General features: G+C 41.7%; 1 protein-coding gene across 2 annotated transcripts in view; it reads left to right on the top strand.

Moving 5' to 3' along the window:
- Window positions 1-21651, top strand: part of Cntnap5 (contactin associated protein family member 5) — a 1003093-nt gene that overhangs the window by 306872 nt on the left and 674570 nt on the right. For both annotated transcript variants that reach the window (XR_005092927.1, XM_037211054.1), the window contains exon 3: window positions 14477-14670. Coding sequence is in view for 1 of the 2 variants with exons in the window: in XM_037211054.1 (XP_037066949.1) it covers window positions 14477-14670 (194 nt within the window). In the remaining variant the exon portion in view is untranslated. The remainder of the gene's footprint in view (window positions 1-14476; window positions 14671-21651) is intronic.

Below are 21651 nucleotides of genomic sequence, written 5' to 3'. Positions count from 1 at the left end.
TTTATGATATATAGAGATAGATACAGAGAACTAAATGATTTCTCTTTTTAAAGACCTTAGCTGATAAAATTCTAAAATCTGTTTAGTATTATAAACTTGTTCTCGGTTTAAAAATAGTTGAGTGCCAGGGCTGATGGGGGATGTAAGATGGCTCCGTGAGTAAACTGCTTGCCTCACAAGCATAAGGGCAGGAGTTCAGATCCCCAGAAGCCATGTGAATGCCAGCACGGTGTGGAAGCTGCCTGCAGTCCTAGCATTCAGGAGGCAGAGACAAGCCAGGCCTGGAGCAAAACTGGCTAGCAAGACTAGTCAAATAGTGAGTTCCTGGTTGACAAGAGAGCTTGCTCCAACATGTAAGGTAGAGAGAAACCGAGGAAGGCCTGCTACAGTTTCCTTTCTATGGTCCTGTGATAAAACACTCAGACCAAAAGCAAATTAGAGAAAAAGAGCTTATTCAAGCTTCCAAGTTACAGTTTGTCACTGAAGGAAGCCTGGGCAGAAATTGAAACTGGAATCTGAAGGTAGGCCTGCTAGCTGTTGCATTTCCTCTGACCAAAGATCTCCCTCATCACCAATGAAGTGCAGTGGAAACCATGGAGGAACAGAGCATTGCTTGATGATTCACTTGCAGGGCATGCCTAGAAAGTTTCATAATACAGTTTGTAACTACTGGCCCAGGAGATGATGTGGTCTACAGTGTGCATCTAACAATCAAGATAGACCCCATAGACATGTCAGAGAGAGAGAGAGGGGTGGGGGAGGAAGAGAGAGAGAACTGGGTTCCAGGGGCACTGTGACCACCACCACCCCTGTGCTAGTCCTTGGCTCCCTCATATTCTCAGGCATAATCTGTCAATCACTCAAGAATTCTTTCTTAGGTGACTCTAGGCTAAGCCAAGTTGATGGCTAAAGAAACACTGATGTCAACCTTTGGCCTTGTTACACACAAACAAGTGCATGTACACCCAGGTACATTCAAACACACACACCATTCACACAGATGTATATACAAATTATCTATGTGCAAGTGTAGCATATCCGTTGGCCTTTTCTTATTCATGCCAACTCCTCTAAACTGTGTATCAGGCTGACTATCTTGTATTTTTCTATTTTGATTTACCTTTTCATTCTGAAATACATTTTTGTTGGTAATTGAATTATTGATATTTTAGCTCTCAATGGATTTAATTTGTTAACACTTTATGATTTTGAATCTCCACCAATGCTGATTTATAGCTCTGTTTATACCCTTTTAGTTTATTTCATGCTATATGTTACAAGCTCAGAATTATGATGGTTATCAGTAACCAAAAAGTCAGAGTCATAATTTATTTGAGAAAGCCATTGAAGAATACAGATGTCTCTCCCTATTCATTGGGTGGAAACAATAGAAACCTTGCCTATGTACTGAGCATGAATGTTTTCCTTGTCATTGTTCCCTAAACAATACTATACAGCAGTTATTTATTTAGCATTTACAACATATTAGAAGTTGCAGAGAATCACTGTTCTGTCATTTTATACCAAAGACTTGAACATCTGTGGATGTTATGCAGAAGGTTCTAGAACTGAGCATTTGTGTATGCCAAATGGCTGTACTGTTCTCAGCAGAAAACAAAACATTCCATCACAGCACATTGGGGAGACTATTCATTGTCTGTTCTAATACTGGCCTTTGACTAATCTTATAAATAGCAAATTTTATTCATTGTTGTATGTATATTATCATATTAGCCCATAGCAAAACTACTGTGTGGTGTTAATTAAAAACTTTTCCCACCAAATAGAGTTGATGAACTTCAGGGAAACGTCATAGTTTGTCCAACATCACATAGCAGGGAAAGGGAAACACTTAAAGTCAAACCCAATTCAACTGAATTCAAGATTCATGCTCACTACTGCTCCAATAGCAGCTTGATTCTTTAACAAAGGTTGGAGAAGGCTGGGTCAGGAAGAAGAATGGCTTGGAAACTAACCAGCCAGAGCTTATGTGCCAGCTATGACTCGGCGGTGTTCCATGGGCATCAGCAATCCGCTTGCTAAGCTTGCATTTGTATCTTTGGCATCTCTGGATGACACCTGTCTTGCAGTGTACCTGGAGAACCAGGCTAGAGGCTCATGTTGAGAAGAGTTTTGCCACTGTAAAACAGAAAGCTGGAAATCAAACAAAAAGGTCCCATTTTCACTTCAGGAAGAAACATAGGTTAAGACATTTTAAGAGTGTCTAAGTTGGGGGTTTAGCTCAGTGATAGAGTGCTTGCCTAGCAAGTGCAAGGCCCTGGGTTCAGTCCTCAGCTCTGAATAAAAAAAAAAGAGTGTCTAGAAGTGCTTCCAGGACAATTAGTCTCATCACTACTCAAATAGTGTGGTACAAGTCAGCACTGTCTATGAACTTCTTCTCCACTTCTGGGGAGGTTGCAGCTCTGACAGTAGGTCATTTATCTCGCTATGAGACAGATATTGATGGGAGACATTGATAGAAGATCAATTATACCTGTCCTTCTCTGTCTTGGTGGGGATCCTGGGCACCTCTACCTCAGACCAGTGTGTGTGAGAGAGGAGACTGAGGTCTTGCATCTCTTTGACAGAGTCTAAACTGAGAAGACTAAGCAGAAGCTGCAGTCATGAAGTTGGAATACAGAGAATAGAATTCCCCTTCTAGCCTGAGGAACAATGTACTGGCAGGATTCTCCATTCACAGGGCTTCATCTTCCCTTAGGGATGGGCAAACTGAGGCTCTAGAGAAATTGGCACCCTGGTCTGAACCACTTGGGCACCTTTGCCAGTGACATCGCCCAACCCAGAGCCCAGCCATTGTGTATGGATATTGATCAAATGAATGTACAAGTGTTTCTGGGAGGTTTTATAATGCAACCAGAGTTACAAGCTAATCATTTTGGAGCAATAGATGAATAGCCAATGCTTCTGTGACTATGCAAGGGTACCTCTTATATGTTAGGTACTGTACTAGGACCTTCAAATAGGATTGACAAAAACAGGTAGGAACACTATTTCTACGAACTTATGCTTTGAAAGGACAGCTCAGTTGGCTAAATGCTTGCTTCACAAACATGAGATCCTAAGTCCATCACCCATAGAAAAGTCCAGGCCTAGTAGTGTACAAATGTTATGGGGAGTACATGGAGTCAGAAGGATCCTTGGGCCATGATGGCAATCTAGTCTACGCAAAAGAGTGAGCTCCTACTTCAGTGAGAGACCCTGACTCAAAAGAACAAAAAATCTAGTGGAAGGGCTAGAAAGATGGCTCAGTGGTTAAAAGTGCTTGCTTGCTCTACCTGGGGACCCAAGTTTGGTTCCCTGCTGTCACAATGGGTGGCTCACAACTTCAGCTTCAGAAGGTATGATGCCTTCTCCTGGCCTCCACAGGCATGCCACTCACATGCAAATATCCACACATCGACACACACACACACACACACACAAATTAAAAAATAATAAAAATACTTTTAAAAATTAGTTTGCATTGGGAATGTAAGCACACAGGCCAAGAACTCAAAGAGTCTAAAATGTGTGCATATGTGTGTGTATAAAGTAATGAATATGTGTGTATGCAAATATATTCTACATAGGGGATATATGTACATATGTTATGATTACATTAGTATAAAACATGAAAGTATGATAACATCCTGTGAATGAGTAGGCAAGTGTAAAATTTAGCAAACCAAAAAGAAGCTACGTAGCATTAATTGATTTTGAAAATTTCAGAAAATGATGATTTATTTTTTTTCTTCTCAGACTAGATTCATGTCCTATTAAGTCCCAAAGAAATGAGAGCCCGAACATCCCTTTGCTACATGGAGTTCTTTAAATAGCCTCGTTCATTTTATGAATGGACAGATTGTAAATATATCCACCAAAGCAGATAGTACCTTAGGCCACAAAGAAATCAAGGAGTTTTTCCCTTAATACTAGGATGTGTATCTAGGCATTCAGTCTTGTTACAAGCTTATGTAGCATAGAACTGAAAAAAAAAAAAAAAACACAAGAGCAACATGCTAGGTACCTAGTAGAAGGCCTTGCTGCTTCACCTTATAGTATACCAACCACTTCCACAGAGGAAATCACCTTCGTCCTCATTTCCAAGGCGATAGGGCTTCAGCACAGAGAGGAATATCATGGTCATGCCAGAAATTCACCAAGGAATCTTCTCCTATATCCTCACTCTCATCCAGGGATACTCTCCCCATGTCTCTAGTCAGAGTATCCTCATAACTTCAGTAATGTACAGAGAATTAGATTGCATTGCTCTTATTAATGCAATTATTTTCCCCCAGGGTGTTACTGAAGCATAAGTAACAAATTACTGGTATACATTAAACTACATAGTGTGATGTTTTGACATATGTGTGCATTGTAAAATGGTTAACACAATTAAATTACCTGATACAGCCTTCTCTTTCCCATACTTCCCTTGGGTGTGTGCATGAGTTGGTATTTGCTTTACTGCTCATTGAATTTCAAGTATACGATAGCAGATTGTCATTAATAAGTCACCACACTATGTCATTGGAGCCTCAGAATTTCTTCTTCTGTTGTTTCCATGACTGATCTTTAACTCAGGCGGGCCTGGAACTCACTTTGCAGTTGAAGATGACTTTGAACTTCTGATCTCCCTGCCTCTGTCTTCTTAGTTCTGTGATTTACAGGCTTCTATGGCCATACCTGAATTGTACAGTGCTGGAGATCATGCCCTGAGCAAGCACTCTACTGCATCCTCAGTAATGTTGTGTTTTCCATGACAGCAAACATTTCGGCAGCCTGTTTTAGTTAGCCACATTTATTTCTTTCTTCAGGACTCCACCACATACAAAATCATTGTCCCTTCTAAATATCCATTCGCCAGTTTTGACACATTCATATATACAAACAGACACACTAAAACATAGCCATCTGTTTCTAAACTACATTTAAATTCTTACAGATTGGGAATTAAGATACACATGCAGTTTTTTTCATTTCCAAGGATATGGCTTAAATTGCTAAGTAATAAATACCTGTAGGAGTATGATGTTTGGTCAATTAAAGCCATAGTCCTCATAAAAATGCAGAATGAACACATCAAGATATATCCAACTGACTAAGAGGTGAAGCAAGAAGACAGAATAGTTGTTCAAGAAGTGAGAGGTCTATTGAAGAACAGAAGGGAAAGTTAAGTGTTATAATAAAAGATATAAAAGAAGTTAATGTCTGTATTCATTAAGTTATTCTGGAGAGATAAAATAAATGTATATATGTTTATATACATTTATTTAATATGCATATGGGCATATATGTGAAGAGATACAATAAACAATTAGGCATATAATAGATGATACAGAAATGCAGGAGGAGCTCATTGTGGTCATGTGGTCATGGAAGCTGAGAAGGACCCCAGTGCGCACTCTACAAACTATAGAACCAGGGAAGCTGATGCATCCCTGTGAGCCCAGAGCTCTGAGAACAGAGAAGGCTGATGGAGTAGTTCTTGAGATGAAGCTTGAGAATGGGTAACTGCTTCTGTAACTCTCCAAGCCCCAAGGTGTTTGAGCCTGAAAGCCTGTGAGCTTAGAACAGAAGGTAGGTGTCTCAGCCCCAGAAGGGCGGCAAGTGCACCCTATCTGATCCTTCCAGGGATCACAAGGTGTCTTCTCACATGGTGTCTTCTCACATGGATGAGAACTGATCTGCCCCACTAAATGCAGTGATTGAAATGCCTGTCTCTTCTAGAGACATCGTCACAGAGACAATATTTTACCAGCTATCTGAGGGTCCCTTAACCAAGTCAGGCCGACGCTTACAACTAATCATCATCACATCTTAGGTGAGAACAGAACTCTACAGGGCAGACATTCATATGCTAGCACGTGGCTTCTTGGTATCTGAGCATCTTATCAGTTAGCAAGTAGAAAAACTTGGCGGTTTGCAAAGACAGCCGGCTTGGTCTGGACAACTGGATAATCATGAAGTGGGTGCATTACAAAGGAGCCCTGGGTGCTAGTGAAAGGACACACTGTTCTTCCCCATGATTTCGGAGATTTGTCTCGTTTTTCTATCATAGTTCATTCGTTCACTCATGTTTCTGTTACAGTAATTAACAAACTCCTTCTGCATTGTACCATCCAGCTTTCCATACAAATGTTAGAGATGGTGCTATTATTTTCCTGAAGATGGAATCCAAGTTGTAAAACATCTCATTCCTGTCAGTGAATCCCATTCTGCAGGCCTGCAGAGACTCAGTGGTGAAGACTAATCTTTCCTGGGAAGATATGAGGAACATCTGTTCACTACAGACAGCACTGATAACATTCCAAAAAAGGAGTCCACTCAGGTCTAGTTTAATGAACCACTGAGGTTATTGGGGTTCCTTGCAGGTCTGTGAGTGAGAGACCACTTACAGAAACGTGAAGGACTCATCACTAGTGAAGCACTGAAGAGCCCAGCTGCATCCCTCAGCGGCTCAGAGGAGTCCAGAGTCTCCGCTCTAAACGATTACAGCTGGTATAGCATCTGAGCAAGGCCTTGTGAATACTGTAGGTTTGCGGAACTTCGTGAGACTTTCAAGTTGTGTTTACTTCTTGAGTCTCTGAAGCCTTCTTCCTACATTGAACAAAAATATTTTAATTCAGGGGAAATTTCTATCCAACAAGCCATGTCCTTGCACTCAGATCCGCTGAACCATTTTACACAAAGGAAGGACTTTCCTGTAAGTCTTGTGCATCATAAATGAAGTGTTTGAGTCTCCTGTGAACCACATACAATCCACCTGCACTGAGCCTGGATAAAATATTTTATTCCAATCTCTAAGAGCAGAGGTGAATATTCTCAGGTCTGACTAACGCAAAGGAAGAAAGCACACAGCTGGTAGATGTACCCCAGCAGAGACAATGATTATCCGGGAAGTCTGGGCTCCGATCCCAACCAATACAAGTGTAATGAGTTCCATCAGGGAAAAACCAATTTCTTAGAACAGAAAAATCAAATAAAATAAAATAAAAATTGTGCCCCTAATACAGCTGTTGTGTAAATCAAGATCTGGCAACCCAGCCCAGGAGCTCAGGACTGTCCAGAATTGCTATCTCATTGCTGGAGGGGATTTGCTGAATGGATTTGTTCTTTTACTTCCAAGGCCCCTCTGACCTTCATCTCATCTCACACAAGGAAAATGAAAAACAAGAAAGAGCACTAATCAGTCTCGAAAAGTCCTGGAAAATGCACTGAGCTGAGGTCAGTGGCCATTAACTTAGGCGGCCAAGTCACTCCATGTAATTACAGCTTAGGGAGGATCTCTGCGTGTCACTTGTGATGTGTTTTGTGGTAAGGAAGCTTCAGAGTTGAGGGATTAAGTCAGATGGGCTTTCACAAACACTGCACAGGAAATTCAGCCGCTGCTGGCCACATATCAAACTGCCAGATGTGATCTAAATTAGGGGAAGAATCTAAGTTACCTAGCATGATTAGAACACAAATAATCTTAAGGTTTTAGTATCCATAAAAGGAAGAATGTTCATGGCTCTCTTCCCTGTAAAACAGAATTCACAAATAATTATATTTAACATTATCCCTTAAAATTTTAAGTATTTTTCCTTACTTGAATAAATATTTTTGAGATGTTTGCATTTAGAAGTTCAGATCATATACTTTTGCCATGACACTTTTGTTTACATGAAGAATTTGTTTCTTTTATATCAATGTATCGTCAGCTTCCACAGTCCGTGGAGGAATGAAAAGGCTTTGAGTTATTGACTTTCTATTTTGGCATAGAATACAACCCCCACCCCAAACACATTCTCATACATCACACAACATTACAACACAACACAACACACACACACATACACATACTACACACACATATACCGACCACCACACTGTACACACCAAACACACACACACACACACACACACACACACACACACACACACACACACACACCAGACGTGGCACATACACCAGACCACACCACACACATTCCACACCACATCACACACATACTACATCACTACCACCACCACCACCACCACCACCACCACCACCACCACCACCACCATCGCCACACACACACATATGCACACACCACCTTGCTCGGGCAGAAATAGTCATTAAGAATTCATGGAGGTCTTTGGAAGTTACTTTTCATTGTGAATCATTTGATTATGAGGAGATAAGACTGGAAAGAGTGTGTCATAACCGAGGCTGCAACTCATCCTGCCTGCTAGTTCCTGGTTCATTCATGGAAATATGTTTGTTGTTTAGAGGGCTTCCGTGTGATGTATAGGGAGGAACAGGTCTGTTCCTTATAAAATTTATTGTGGAGATTAAAGAATAGTCAAGGGCTGGTGGAATAGCTCAGTTGGTAGAGGGCTTATTGTGGAAACACGAAGATTTGGGTTAGGAGCCTCAGCACCACGGTCAGGCAGGCATGCAGTTGCATGTCTGCAATCCCAGCAATGGCAAGGGGGAGCAAAGCAATACTTGGCTGTCATTGGCTAATGTAGCTGAATCGGTGAGCTCATGTTTGAGTTTGCTTTCTGTTGCTATAATAAAACACTCTGATCAAAGTTACTCTGTTAAAGGTTTATTTGGTTTACACTTCTAATTCACTTCCATCTTGCAGGGAAGTCAAGGCAGGCACTCAAGTAGGAACCTGGAGGCAGAAACCATAGCCCTTGCTGGCTTAATCATAGGCTTTTTTTTTTTTTTCCTTGTCTGTTTTTCTTTCTTTCTTTCTTTCTTTTTTTTATTTTTCAATACAATTCAGTTCTACTTATCAGCCACGGATTCCCTTGTTCTCCCCCCCCTCCCCTTCCCAGCAGCCCATCCCCCATTTCCACCTCCTCCAGGGCAAAGCCTCCCCCAAGGACTGAGATCAACCTGGTAGACTCAGTCCAGGCAGATCCAGTCCCCTCCTCCCAGGCCGAGCCTAGCGACCCTGCATAAGCCCCAGGTTTCAAACAGCCAACTCATGCACTGAGCACAGGACCTGGTCCCACTGCCTGGATGCCTCCCAAACAGATCAAGCCCATCAACTGTCTCACCCATTCAGAGGGCCTGATCCAGTGCCCTCTGAACCATAGGCTTTTCTACTTTGTAGTTTCTGATCAAACCCAGCATCACCTGTCCAGGGAAAGACATTGTCCACAGTGGACCTGGCCCTCCCACTCAATAAATAATCAACTGTGGGCCTACCTGAGCAATCTCTCAATTGATTGAGAGCCTAGATGACTTTAGACTGTATCAAGTTGAAGCTAACTAATACTAACCAGGTTCAGGGAGAGACCCTGTCTCAAAAATATGGAGAGTCTTACAGGAAGACACACAACACTGGCCTTTGACTTTCACACACATGCATACAGGCATACACATAAACATATAAATGCACCATGCACACACAAAATAAAACAATAAAATAAAATAAGCCAATCTGTGTGCTTGAAATATTAGGTATGAAAATATTGTGTGTTCTAAAGGATTATGTCAGCTGGCCTTGTACAGATGGGGTCTATTTTGGTATGTATGCTATTCAGTATCTCTGAAAAGAATCCATGCTGTGCTGTTTCCAATGTGTGGCATCCATCGATTCTCATTTCCATTTCTGAGGCTGAAATGGAAATCAGCAGAAAGAGAGAGTCCTGCACTTCCCCACAAGTTGTCCTGGTTCATACCCAGAGTCTACCACAGCCTGTATTCAAGCTGTCTCACAGCACTGTGGCACAGAAAGCTGAAGGAGAGATTTACAAGGGTGAGGAGACACAGCTTCTTCATCTTATTTAATGTTTGATTATAATTCTATAGACGAGTCTTTTACACTTGCTTAAGATTTTTGTCACTGTAAACCTGAGGCACAAACCTGAAGTCAGAAGAACTGAGTAAAAGTCTCTAGTTAAACCCTCTAGACCGCTCTGAGTCCAGTTTATTATTCCCTGACACACAGGAACAAAAAAAAAAAAAAAAAAAAAAAAAACATTCCTAGGAGCTTGGGGGATATGCCTTAGTTAGGGTTTCTATTGCTGTGAAGAGACCCCATGACCATGGCAATTCTTATGAAGGAAAGCATTTAATTGGGGCTGGTTTGCAGTTCCAGAGGTTTAGTCCATCATCGTGGCAGGACATGACAGTGCACAGACAGACACGGAGCAGGAGAAGGTGCTGAGAGTTCTGCATCTTGATCCACAGGCGGCAGAAGCAAGCAGTGTCTCACTGAGCACAGCTTGAACAAAGGAGACCTCAAAGGTCACCTCCACAGTGACACACGTCCTCTACCAAGGCCACACCTCCTAATAGCGTCACTCTCCATGGGGCAATTTTTTTCAAACCACTACAGGATAGTTCAGTGGGTAAATGGTACCTGCTGCCAAGCTTGAGGGCCTGAGTTCAATATCTGTGCTCTACATGATGGAAGGATACACAAGCTGACCTCTGCCCTACAAATGGGCACCATGGGATACACACACACACCACATGAACACACATGCATACATGTATGCATTAATACAGTAAATTATTTTTTCAAATGAAATACAATCATTAATTTCTGCAAAAATCCAGAGAGACACTGGAGAGGAGAGGAGAAGAGGGGAGGGGAGGGGAGGAGAGAGGAGAGGAGAGGGTAAAGTGTGATTTATGGCTCAGGTGGAAACAGAAATGATAAGTGAGATAAGAGTGACTATTAGTGCTTGGGAGCAAAGAATTCTGGTGCTGGATACTGGTGGTCTGAACTAGAATCCCCTGTTTCATCAATTGTGGGTCATATGAGGTTGGATAGGGTGCCTGACTCTCCTAGTGCTGTGGCTGAGTACAGGTGGGATATCTTCCTCTAACCTAACCTTGGAAGCAGATCTGAGTACTGAGCCAGGCCTCTATTTTTTGCACTAACATCTAGTTGCACCACATGCTCTGTAAAAAACAAACCCTGAAGTTAGCAGTCTAGGGAAGGGGCTCAGATATTGCTGAATTGGTAGTTAGCTAATAGGCACGAAGCCCTGGTTAGATTCCCCACACTACACCTTTGATGGCAGCACTCAGGAAGTGTAAGCAAGAAAATTGGGAGTTCAAGATCATCCTCAGCTACGTAAAGAGTTTGAGGCTAGCCTGGGCTACATGAGAGCTGTTCTAATATATATGTGTGTGTGTGTATACACACACACACACACACACACACACACACACACACACACACACACACATATATATATAGTCAACAGTCTAGTATGCATTGAGTGAGGCTTGTAGGTTGTTAGAAATGAAATCAGACATAGTCTTAAAATCATCCCTGATTTTATGTATGGAAAAGTATGGCTGAGCTCTGACTATTGTACATATTTATGGTGAGATCATTTTTTTTTCATTTCTAACCTAAAAGATAGCTCATCAGGTAAAGGCACCTACTTTCCAGGCTAACAGCCTGAGGTAAGCCTTGGAACCCACATGATGGAAGAAGAAAACCAAATCCCAAGCACTGTCTTCCAGCCTCCTGCATACCTTGGCACATGTGTGTTCAAAGACACACACACACACACACACACAGAGAGAGAGAGAGAGAGAGAGAGAGAGAGAGAGAGAGAGAGAGAGAGAGAGAGAGAGAGAGAGAGAGAGAGAGAGAGAGAGAGAAGGATCAGGGAGTGGTCCTTCATGCTAAGTACTTAAGCTGTGACTGGAAGGTTCAGAATGTGTTTAATTTCATCTGTTAATGAATGCTCACAGCAACTGTTCCATTCTGGTTCACTTTCAGGAGGGTTAAGAAAGTGAGATGGGGTCTTCTCCCCCCTACTCTGATTAAAAGAAAAAATAAGATTTTCTTCAGACATGTTTGAAGAAATCATCTTATGTTAAACACCCTGTAGTTTTAGTTTTGGCTTTGATTTATTTAATTGATTTTTTTTTAACCAAGGTACATACTTACTGCTACATTTTCTTTTTTTTTTTATGTGAATGTGTCGCATGCTTGAATGTGTGTATGTGTGTCTACATGTGTGTGGGAAGATACATGTTCATATATACAGGTATACAAATTGAGGACCAAGGCTCTGTAACCTGGGTATCTTGTTCAGTTGCTCTCCACCTTTTATATGGATGAAATCTCTCTCACCTAAACCAGGTGCTCACTGACCCTGCTAGTCTAGCATGCCTGTTTGCTTGGGGAGCCCCCTGTCTCTACTTCCCTTGCACTGAGATTACAATTAAGCCAGCACACCTGCCCAGGATTTACATGAGTACTGGTATCCAAACTCCTGTCTTGCACTGCGCACACATTACCTATTGAGACATCACCATAGATCTGTTTTCTTCTATTTTAATATAATAACTTACATGTCAATATTTATAAAAAGGAAAATGTCGAAAGCATGATCAAGAAGTTCAGTTGGGATTTGTCGTCAATGAGAAGAAAATTATGAAGGCTTGAAGATTTTCACTGCAAACTAGTAAGCATCACTTAAAAGGGCCAATGTCCTGCATTATTCTGCCCACTCTTAAATTTCTGTGTGTATTATTTTACACTTTTATCTTTTCCCATGTATAATTTATAATAAGTTTATTCAATAGATATACTAAAAGGAAATGCTACATGCAAAAAACACAAGCATACAAATCAATCTAACTATTCAGAAACTATGGTTCCAGCAGTATCTAGACCTTGTTCACAGTATCCATCATGGGAAAGCAAGAGCAAGTGGCAGAGGGGAGCTGGAAATCCACTTACAGCTTGTGGGTTTTTTTTTTTTTTTAGGAATTGACCTTGTGGTTACAGCTGTAATTATATGGAAAGCTAAACATGCAGTTACCCCATGTCCCTCCCTCGTGTAGCCCCCCTCACTGCAGAAAGAGGGAGGTGTCAGTGTACCATACCACCTCTCTTGTTGATATCATACCCAATACTCAGAACAAATTTCAAAGTAGATGACAATCGCATGCCTTTCTCCTTCCCTGCTTTAAATCTTATTATTTTTTTTTTTTTTTTTTTTTTTTTTTGGTTTTTCGAGACAGGGTTTCTCTGTGTAGCTTTGCGCCTTTCCTGGAACTCACTTGGTAGCCCAGGCTGGCCTTGAACTCACGGAGATCCGCCTGGCTCTGCCTCCCGAGTGCTGGGATTAAAGGCGTGCGCCACCACCGCCCGGCTTTAAATCTTATTATTAATAATAAGAAATAAAGCAATAATAATAAAAATAAAAATTCTTATTAATAATATATAAAAAGAAGCTTATCAAAGAAGAATATTAAAGAGTATCTGCTGCTGAAGAAAGTCCTCACATCCAACATATGTCTTAAGATCAGGCGGGCTTCTACCTTACTTCCCCCAGCTCCCAGATCTACATAGTCACATACAGTGAGGGACTGTGCAGCGGGGACCAGGACACAGAAAGTCCCTGAGCTGACAAGTCATGATGTGAGTGAACGCTCTTCTGCTTGGTGGGAGATAAAAAAAAAAAAAAAAAAAAAAAAAAAAAAAGAGCATCATGGGAACAAGTGTGTAAGTTGAGGGAAAAGGTGAATCTTTTACTTATTCCCCTAAGCTTAGAAGCCCTCTCACATCCTGTTCTGAGCAAAGTGGCTGATTTTCACCACATACCTGTCCATCTTATAAGACACTCTTTGATGCCCTTCACCCCAGGTTCCAGAGGACTTAAGAATTCAGCAGTCAGTAATGGTTCGTATTGATTTATTTTTTCCTACATGAGATGGAGACAAAAACTTAAGCCATGAGTCTTCCAATTCCATGAGAATGAATATTTATTATCTACAAAGTTCAAATTTTGTGAATAGTCTAGGAGCCAAGCAGTTGTTGAAAAGTCAGTGTGTGTCTGGGTGCAGCAGGCTACATATGAAATGTGCAGTGCTTCCTCGTGTCCTGAGATTGTGCATACACCATTCCCTCCACTGTTCCCTATGAGAAGTGAGAGAACAGTGACTGTTAGTGCTTCCCACCCTGTCCAGGCATGGTCTGCTGGCCTCAGTTTCCAGCTTTCCTGTCTCTGTATTGAAAGGCCTTTCTGAACACCTGCTAAGACAGCCTGTCCCCTGTACCACTATTGTTCCGTCTGTCTTTCTCTTGTGGAGGTTCCTCGCAAGCTTTCATCTGATTTTCCTTTCCCTTTCACCCAGCATTCTCCTCATGAAGAATAAAGGTTAAATGAACAAATGATGTCCATGTAAGTGCCAATTAATGTCTTCTTTCACCTTTGTACCCATAATGAGATACGGGTGAATCCCCTGGTGGATTCATAATACAAATTCGGACAGAGAAAAGAAAGAAGTGAAAGAGAAGGGGATGGGAAGAGACACTGTACACACCTCACTTGCAGTGAACCTGGAGCCCTGAGTCACAGGATTAAAATTTGGTTTTGAAAGTACCAGGAGATTAAGTTCAGAGGCAGGGAACCACGGAGCCTTAGTAGAACATAGTTTCATTGATCTTTGACATAGGAAACGGTGACTTTCTAAGGCATTATTACCAGTCTCTCTTTCATCCTATTCCAGGAACTGGTGGTTGGTCCCCAGCAGACTCCAATGCCCAACAGTGGCTGCAGATGGACCTGGGCAGCAGAGTGGAGATTACGGCAGTGGCCACGCAGGGAAGATACGGGAGCTCTGACTGGGTGACAAGCTACCGCCTGATGTTCAGCGACACCGGGCACAACTGGCAGCAGTACAAGCAAGAGGACAACATCTGGGTAGGGAATGCTTTGTCTTCCAGTGGATAGCGATGAGATGGGCTAATGTCAGCCAGTGAGCGTTTCTGGGATCTTGCTGTCCCCATGCTGGGGCAGCTTAACCATTGTCCTGTTCCCATTCAGAAATAATGAAATCACATCTAGACCCTGGTTCCAGTGTAACTCTCTCCCCAGGAAAATCAGAGTGTCAGATGGAGAGAGTTCAGTGTGTTCCTCCCTTTTTTGCAATTTTGATTTTTTTTCTTGACAGACTCTGTTATGTCATCTATAAAAATAGAGAAACACACTGACAAAATCTGTCTGTAAGACTGTGTTGTTGGCCATCTTATTTTCTTTCCTTTGTGGTGCTATGGTAAAATTCTACCAATGACATCAAGGGAAGTGAGACAGGGCTTATTTCAGTTTAGGGTTCAAGGTTACTATCAGTTATGGCAGTGAGGGGCCTGGTCACTTGGCATCCATAGTCAAAAGGAAGAATCAATGTTATGCTAGTGCTCAGCTCACTTTCTCCACTGTTATGCAGTCCAGGATCCTAGCCAGGGGATGCTGCCACCCACTGTGGGAAGATATTCCCATGTAAATTAGCACCATGAAGATAGTTTCCTACAGACATGCTCACAGGCTCATCTCTCAACTGACACTACATTCTGTCAAATTGACAATTAGCACTCACCATCGTATTGGTTGAAGATATATATCTACTTATCCATTTAAATCTCTCTCTCTCTCTCTCTCTCTCTCTCTCTCTCTCTCTCTCTCTCTCTCTCTCTCTCTCGGATGTTTTACATAACTTGCCTAAATAACTGAAATAACTGAACAATGTCACTTGTCCAAGGTCACTAAGTGTGGAATTTGGTCTCGGGAATCTGTGCTCTTGTCTGACTGCATTGAACAGCTACCATTCAAGGTTGTAAAAACATTCAAATATAGAAAAAATGGCAAAGTTTAGACTTATCCTGGCACTGTGAATAATGATCGGTTTGGGAGTAATGCACCCGCTCTGAATTATAAAACAGACCTTTCTTCCCTGCTGCAGCCCCAACATGTGACCTTTTGCATAAGCCAACAGTGGTCAGGAAACCATAAGGAAAAGAAAGCAGAGACAGGAGGGAGCACAGGGTAGCTCTACCTGGAGCTGTCTCCAGAGGACAGAGTTTAGGGCTTAGGAAGACGGCTCAGCAGGCATAGTGCTCACCATCAAAGGTGATGGAGTCCAGATCCCCAGAACCCACAGAAAAGCCAGGTCGATGTGATGGCATCCTTAGAGTTTCCCAGAACATACTGGCTAGCCAGACTCAACAGAAAGACAATAGACACTCCCTAAATAGATAAAAAGTGACAGAGAAAGATACCTGAAGTCAACCTTGGGCCTCTGCACACAGGTGTACACATGTATAAACATACATGCATGCATAAACATGTATGTAGATATCAACAAAAAAGAAACTTCATGCTTTGAGCAAAATAACGTAAACAAATGCAGCTTTTGGTTTAGGAGAAAAACATGATCATTTTCTTCTAAAAGAACATAAATGGGAAGACGTGGTGCTGGCTCACACACTCTTTGAACCACAGAACCTCTTCGTCTGCAGCTCTGACTTCAGCTACTCCATCTTTCAGTGTTAGTCCAACCTTGCTGAGAAGAATGTGTTTTAGCTGCCCTGATTCTTGCTGGATATCCACCATCTGGGTCTCTAATTGAGACCAGGGGTAAACTAAGCATTCTGACGAGTTACTAAATGGAGTATTGAATATTATTGTTGCTATCTTTACTTGGGTCACTTATGATATCAGTTGCAATATTCTCACAGAGCATGGCTTTTCATTTTGAAAAGACTCTTTGGAGGCTCTTCTATTTTGTTTTTCAATATTGAAGTCCACATCCATTTTTACAGATTTGTGCTTGGTTTGCTGTTCAGTTTGGAGTGAGAAATAAGCAGTCCTTCTGCCCAGGGAACCATTGAAAACTTTTATGTTGACTTTAGAGGGGAAAATAGATGTGGGATTATTTATTTTCTCCAGGGTTTTCAATCAGAACTGGTTGTTTTCAGATGGAGTTGCAGTTTTGAATCATTTTGTTTCCATCTTTAAAAAAAGATCCAAGTTTCATTTTCTTCAGATCTTAGCAGCCTTCTCTCAGCCTCCCTGGGCCTCAGGGTGCATTTCAAGGCTGGCATCTCTGTGTTTGGGAACAGCTGGCAAAGGGCTCTTAACCTTGCTGGGGGTGTTGGTTCACTTGAGTTCCAAGTGTTTTTAATTTCTTTCAAGGCAGGCGTCTCTCTTCTGCTTCCATGGAGAATTAAGTCTTGACACAGTGGACTAAATTTGGGTGTTTAATAAAAGTACTCTGGGATCACCATGGTTCTTAGAGCTGCAGTGTGGAGGGACAAGATTGTTGCCACCATATACCATCATCCTCAACAGCCCGACACTATCCAGGCACCATTAGCACCACTAGTCGAAATTAAGTTTTATTTTTAAATATACTTGATTGCAAGATTATGGTCTGTTTCTCCTGTCTTTCTTTCTTTTTTTTTTTTAATTTTCACATTTTTTTTTTCCCTTTTCTCACTTGAAATGTGAACCTTGTCAGACTTACTCTGGAAGAACAATATTAAACCCCACTGTTTAATTCACACACTGCTAAATATAAAAGTAAGAAATCATCAACTATACCTAACTCTACCTGAGTGTTGCAAATAGAGTCTAAACTCTGAAATGGTCTAAGAAAGTCTGTCAAACTGGTGTTTTACAAACATTTCACAAAATAGGTGATGTCTCCTTTTTGGCTAATATTGGAACATGCATCAAAACATGCTATGGTTAAACAGATCGCCTTGGGTAGGAGAATGGCATAGTGAGTGGAATGTTTGTGGCGCAGCTGTGAGGACCCGAGCTCCATTCCCCAGTTATATATAAGAAGAGAGAGAGTGGACGTGGTGGCACACACTTCTAACCTAGTTCTGGGGAGTCAGAGACAGGTGATCTCTTGGGCTTACTGGCCAGCCAGTCTACCCAAATTGGTGAGTTCCAGGGTTAGTTAAAAAACCTGACTCAAAAAATAAGGTGTAGGGAGACTAAGGAAGATATGTGATACTGACCTCTCAGCATACAAGCACAAGTCACACATGTACACACACAATAGATTATCTTAGTTTTTCCTTCTGATTTTTTTAAAATTTACTTCAGGGATAAGGTTATTGATTCAGGGAATGAAATGGAAAAAAAGAGTTTTGTTTTGTTTTGTTTTAACACTACTCTCTGAATGGCCCATTTAACTTTCCATATGACCCTCATTTTAAAGCCCGTCGGTGTGAAGTATCACCTTCAAGGATGCTGCCTAAGAGCATCTTTTAAGGATTTCTTTCTTTTTTGTATGTGTACAACATGTACAAATATGTGTGCATGCCTACTGACATGAATGTGGATTCACATGTGTGTTCAAATTTTGTTTACATTCCTGTGTGTACATGTGTACTATTATGTATAGAGTCCCATGGATATGTTGAGAACGTCTTCATTAATCATTCTCTCATACACGAAGGCAGGGTCCCTCACTGAACTCAGAGCTCATCTTTAAACCATGACTAACTAGCCAGCTTGCTCTTAAGGAGCTCCTGTCTCCACCTCTTCAGCACTGGGATCATAGACAACAGGCCACACTCACTCAGTTTTTTAAGTAAGTTCTTGAGATTCATACTCTGGTTTTCATGAGTCACCTCTTCAACACCCTGATTTTTTGTTGTTGTTGTTGTTTTGCTGGGTAGGGTGTGTGGGGGGGGGGGCGGTGGGGAATGGAACTCATGGCCTGAGGCATACCTGAGGAGGTAAGTTCCCTCCTAACAGTTATAGCCTCAGGCTTATTTGGTTGTTTGCAGAGGTGTGAAGTTTGGTGTGCCTCAGTTTGTAATTTTTTTTTAAAAGTAGGTGTACCAAACAACACAGACAACACACAGTGTGGGACATCAATTTACTAGCACCCAAGAGATTTCTTTTACTTCAAGTTCACTTCAGGATAAGAACCTTTAAAAGACACCTTTGCAATAGACAGGAGAAAATCTCCCTGCACTAAAAGTCCAATTTGTAGAGTTTCTGATCTGGCACTGAGTGGAACATTCATGAATGAGGCCACTGAGCAGGCACTTAGCAATACCTCATGATTTATTAACAAGCTGAGCTCCTGCCACTAAATGATCAGGTGTGAAGTTGTCTCAGGGATAGACTGTCAACAATTTTTTGAATCCTAGTGGATCTGAAGTCTCTAGTTTGTGGTGAAGACATATCAGAGGAATGCAGAGATTAAAATTCTAACTCTGAGCAGCAGCCTGAGCCAGTGTGATTTTAATCTGTGTGTTGGTACAGTGTGTGTATAAGCTAAATGTTAAGCTGCACAAGTCTGTTCTCTTCCACTCTGTGTATTCCAGGGATTGACCCCAGGTCACCAGACTAGAGGAAAGAATCTTTACCTGCTGAGACATCTCCCAAGCTCAGCATTTAGGTCTTTACTGGGGCGCAGGTAAATAAAGCTCTTGACTTTGCAGCCTGCTTTCACACATGCATCAAAAGATATAAAAGCTGTTTCTGGGATCCAACCCATGTCCCTCCAACTTGGAGACTTCCAAGTCACCTAGAATGTTTGATGACACTGGCACTGCCACACCTTCTTCATTGTATTCACAAAGAAAACACAAAAACAAGAAACAGAGTCAGCTGGTGTGAATCCTGGTCTTTAAAATCCCCCTTCCTCCCAATCATGTGCTTTTCCTTTCAGATCCACTTCCCACATTACCAATGGCCTGTACTCTTTGTGATAATTTGCTTCATTTGTCTTTTGCACCCCAAGAAGCAACTTTCAGGTGCAAACTTTACCTAGCAACATTTGCTGCTGGCAGCTTCTTCTGTTTGGATCATACTTCAATTCATCCTATTTAGCTGTCGTGTCTACTCACATCTTCCTGAACTTCATCCAGTCTGTCCTCTATGAAGGGACACCCTACAGGTGATGCAGGTCAGTTTTTCCAAGATGGTAGAGCTTTCACCATCCTTTATGTGATAACATGGAGACTCTCTTCTGAAGTATGTGGAGACCATGGACAAGGTCCCTGAGGAAAAAGAGAAACTTGAAGAGGCATATCCCTGAAGAAAAAAAGGAAACTTAAAAGGCAGTACCTATGCAGCTGATGATCTTAACTCAGAAGACAACTTCCCATAGTTCAAAGTAACTTCCTTGGGGTATCTGACCCCAGAACAACATGCACTTCTATGCAGCAGATATTCTTCAGCCAGAACTCCATGCAACTGGGCATTCTGCTAAGATTATGAGCACGTCATTTAACCTTTTTTAAAAAATTATTCATTTCATGTGCATTGGTGTTTTGCCTGTATGTATGTCTGAATGAGGGTGTCAGGTCCCCTGAAACTAGTTATGGACAGTTGTGAGCTGCCTTGTGGATGCTGGGAATTGAATGCAGATCCTCTGGAAGAGCAGTCAGTGCTCTTAACCACTGAGGCATCTCTCCAGCTCTCCATTTTACAGCCTAATTGGTTGCTTCAATTTACAGAAGAAATGGAAATTTTAAAATGTTAAAGGAGTGTGGCTACATCACATGTAATAAAGTGGCAGAGCCAGAACTCAGCTCTGCCTACTCATGATGTCTAAACACATAAGCCAATGAGAAATACAGTAGCCTAAATAAAAGAGATGAAGCAGCCTCCATCAAGATTTCAGAACACAATGCTCAACTAAATCAAAATGGAAACCCAAGCCTCCTTGGAACAATCCAGTATGGAGTGTTTTGTGGGAAGACATGGTGAACACAGAGATGCTTAATCTGCTTCCACTCTGCTTCCTGACTGCAGCTGCAATGTGAAGAACGGACTTCCATTCCTGCAGCCATGTACCCATGGGGAATTATATTCCCTCAAACTGTAAACCGGAGTAAACCATTCTACCTTAAGTTGCTTCCTGTCAGCTATTTTGTAACAACAACCAGAAAACCAGGGAATACACTAGCCTTTCCCTGTCCTCTGAGTGTCTTGCAGTTTCTTCCGATTCATTTTGCATTTCACTTTTACAAAGACCTTACTGCCTTTCACCAAACACATGAGCCATCACATACTTGACAGTGGGATACTTCAGCCTGTGGTGTGATACTCTGTGATTTCCGCAGCTTTCTGGAGTCTTTTGCACATAAAATGCTTGTGATAGTTATCCAGCACTTTTCTTACCCTGAGGTCAATTGAAACAATGGATTGTGCATTTCAGTCATCAGTTCCCCAATTTCATCCTTGAGCAGCTCCCAAATTTTCTGGGAGATGCTTTCTTATCTTCTTGATTTACCCACATTTATTCTGCCAATTTTGCCTAGCATGTCCTGAGTATTGATCACTGTTTGATATACTATTTTAAGCCTACCAATTTCAGAAAACAATTTGAGAGAAAGAAGCTCATTACTATCAACATATATCTTTTAAGCTCTCATTATGTGCCTAGCACCCAGGCTAGATACATGAACAAAGACTTAAAGATGCAGTTTCTTCCTCTCCGGGAAGACCAGAACCATTAAGGGAGTAAAACATGGCTCCTCTGTAGCATGACCCACATCCTTATTTGAGTGTATGTGTGTAAGTGTATCAGACACTAATGCATAGCTCCTCTATAACAAGGCCCACATTCCTATTTGAGTGTGTGTTTGTGTGCTACACACATCTGTGTATTTAGGAAATGAAGGCCGGTGTTGTACATTCTGATCTGTCACTTTCTAACTTAGTCCCTTGGGACGGGTACTCTCACTGAAACTGGAGCTAGGCTGGCAGCCAGCAAGCCCCAGTGATCCTCTGTCTCTGTCCCTGACAGCCCTGGGGATACAGGTAGACACAATGTCAAACCCAGGTTGTTTTTTGTTTGTTTGTTTGTTTGTTTTGCCCGGGAGAGGTTTTTTGGTTTTTTTTTTGTTGTTGTTTTTTGTTTTGTTTTTTTTT

Source organism: Peromyscus leucopus, chromosome 15 (genome assembly GCF_004664715.2).
Source record: "Peromyscus leucopus breed LL Stock chromosome 15, UCI_PerLeu_2.1, whole genome shotgun sequence".
NCBI classification, from domain to species: domain Eukaryota; kingdom Metazoa; phylum Chordata; class Mammalia; order Rodentia; family Cricetidae; genus Peromyscus; species Peromyscus leucopus.
Note: the sequence above shows the minus strand (reverse complement) of the source record. Positions and strands in the feature narration are given on the sequence as shown.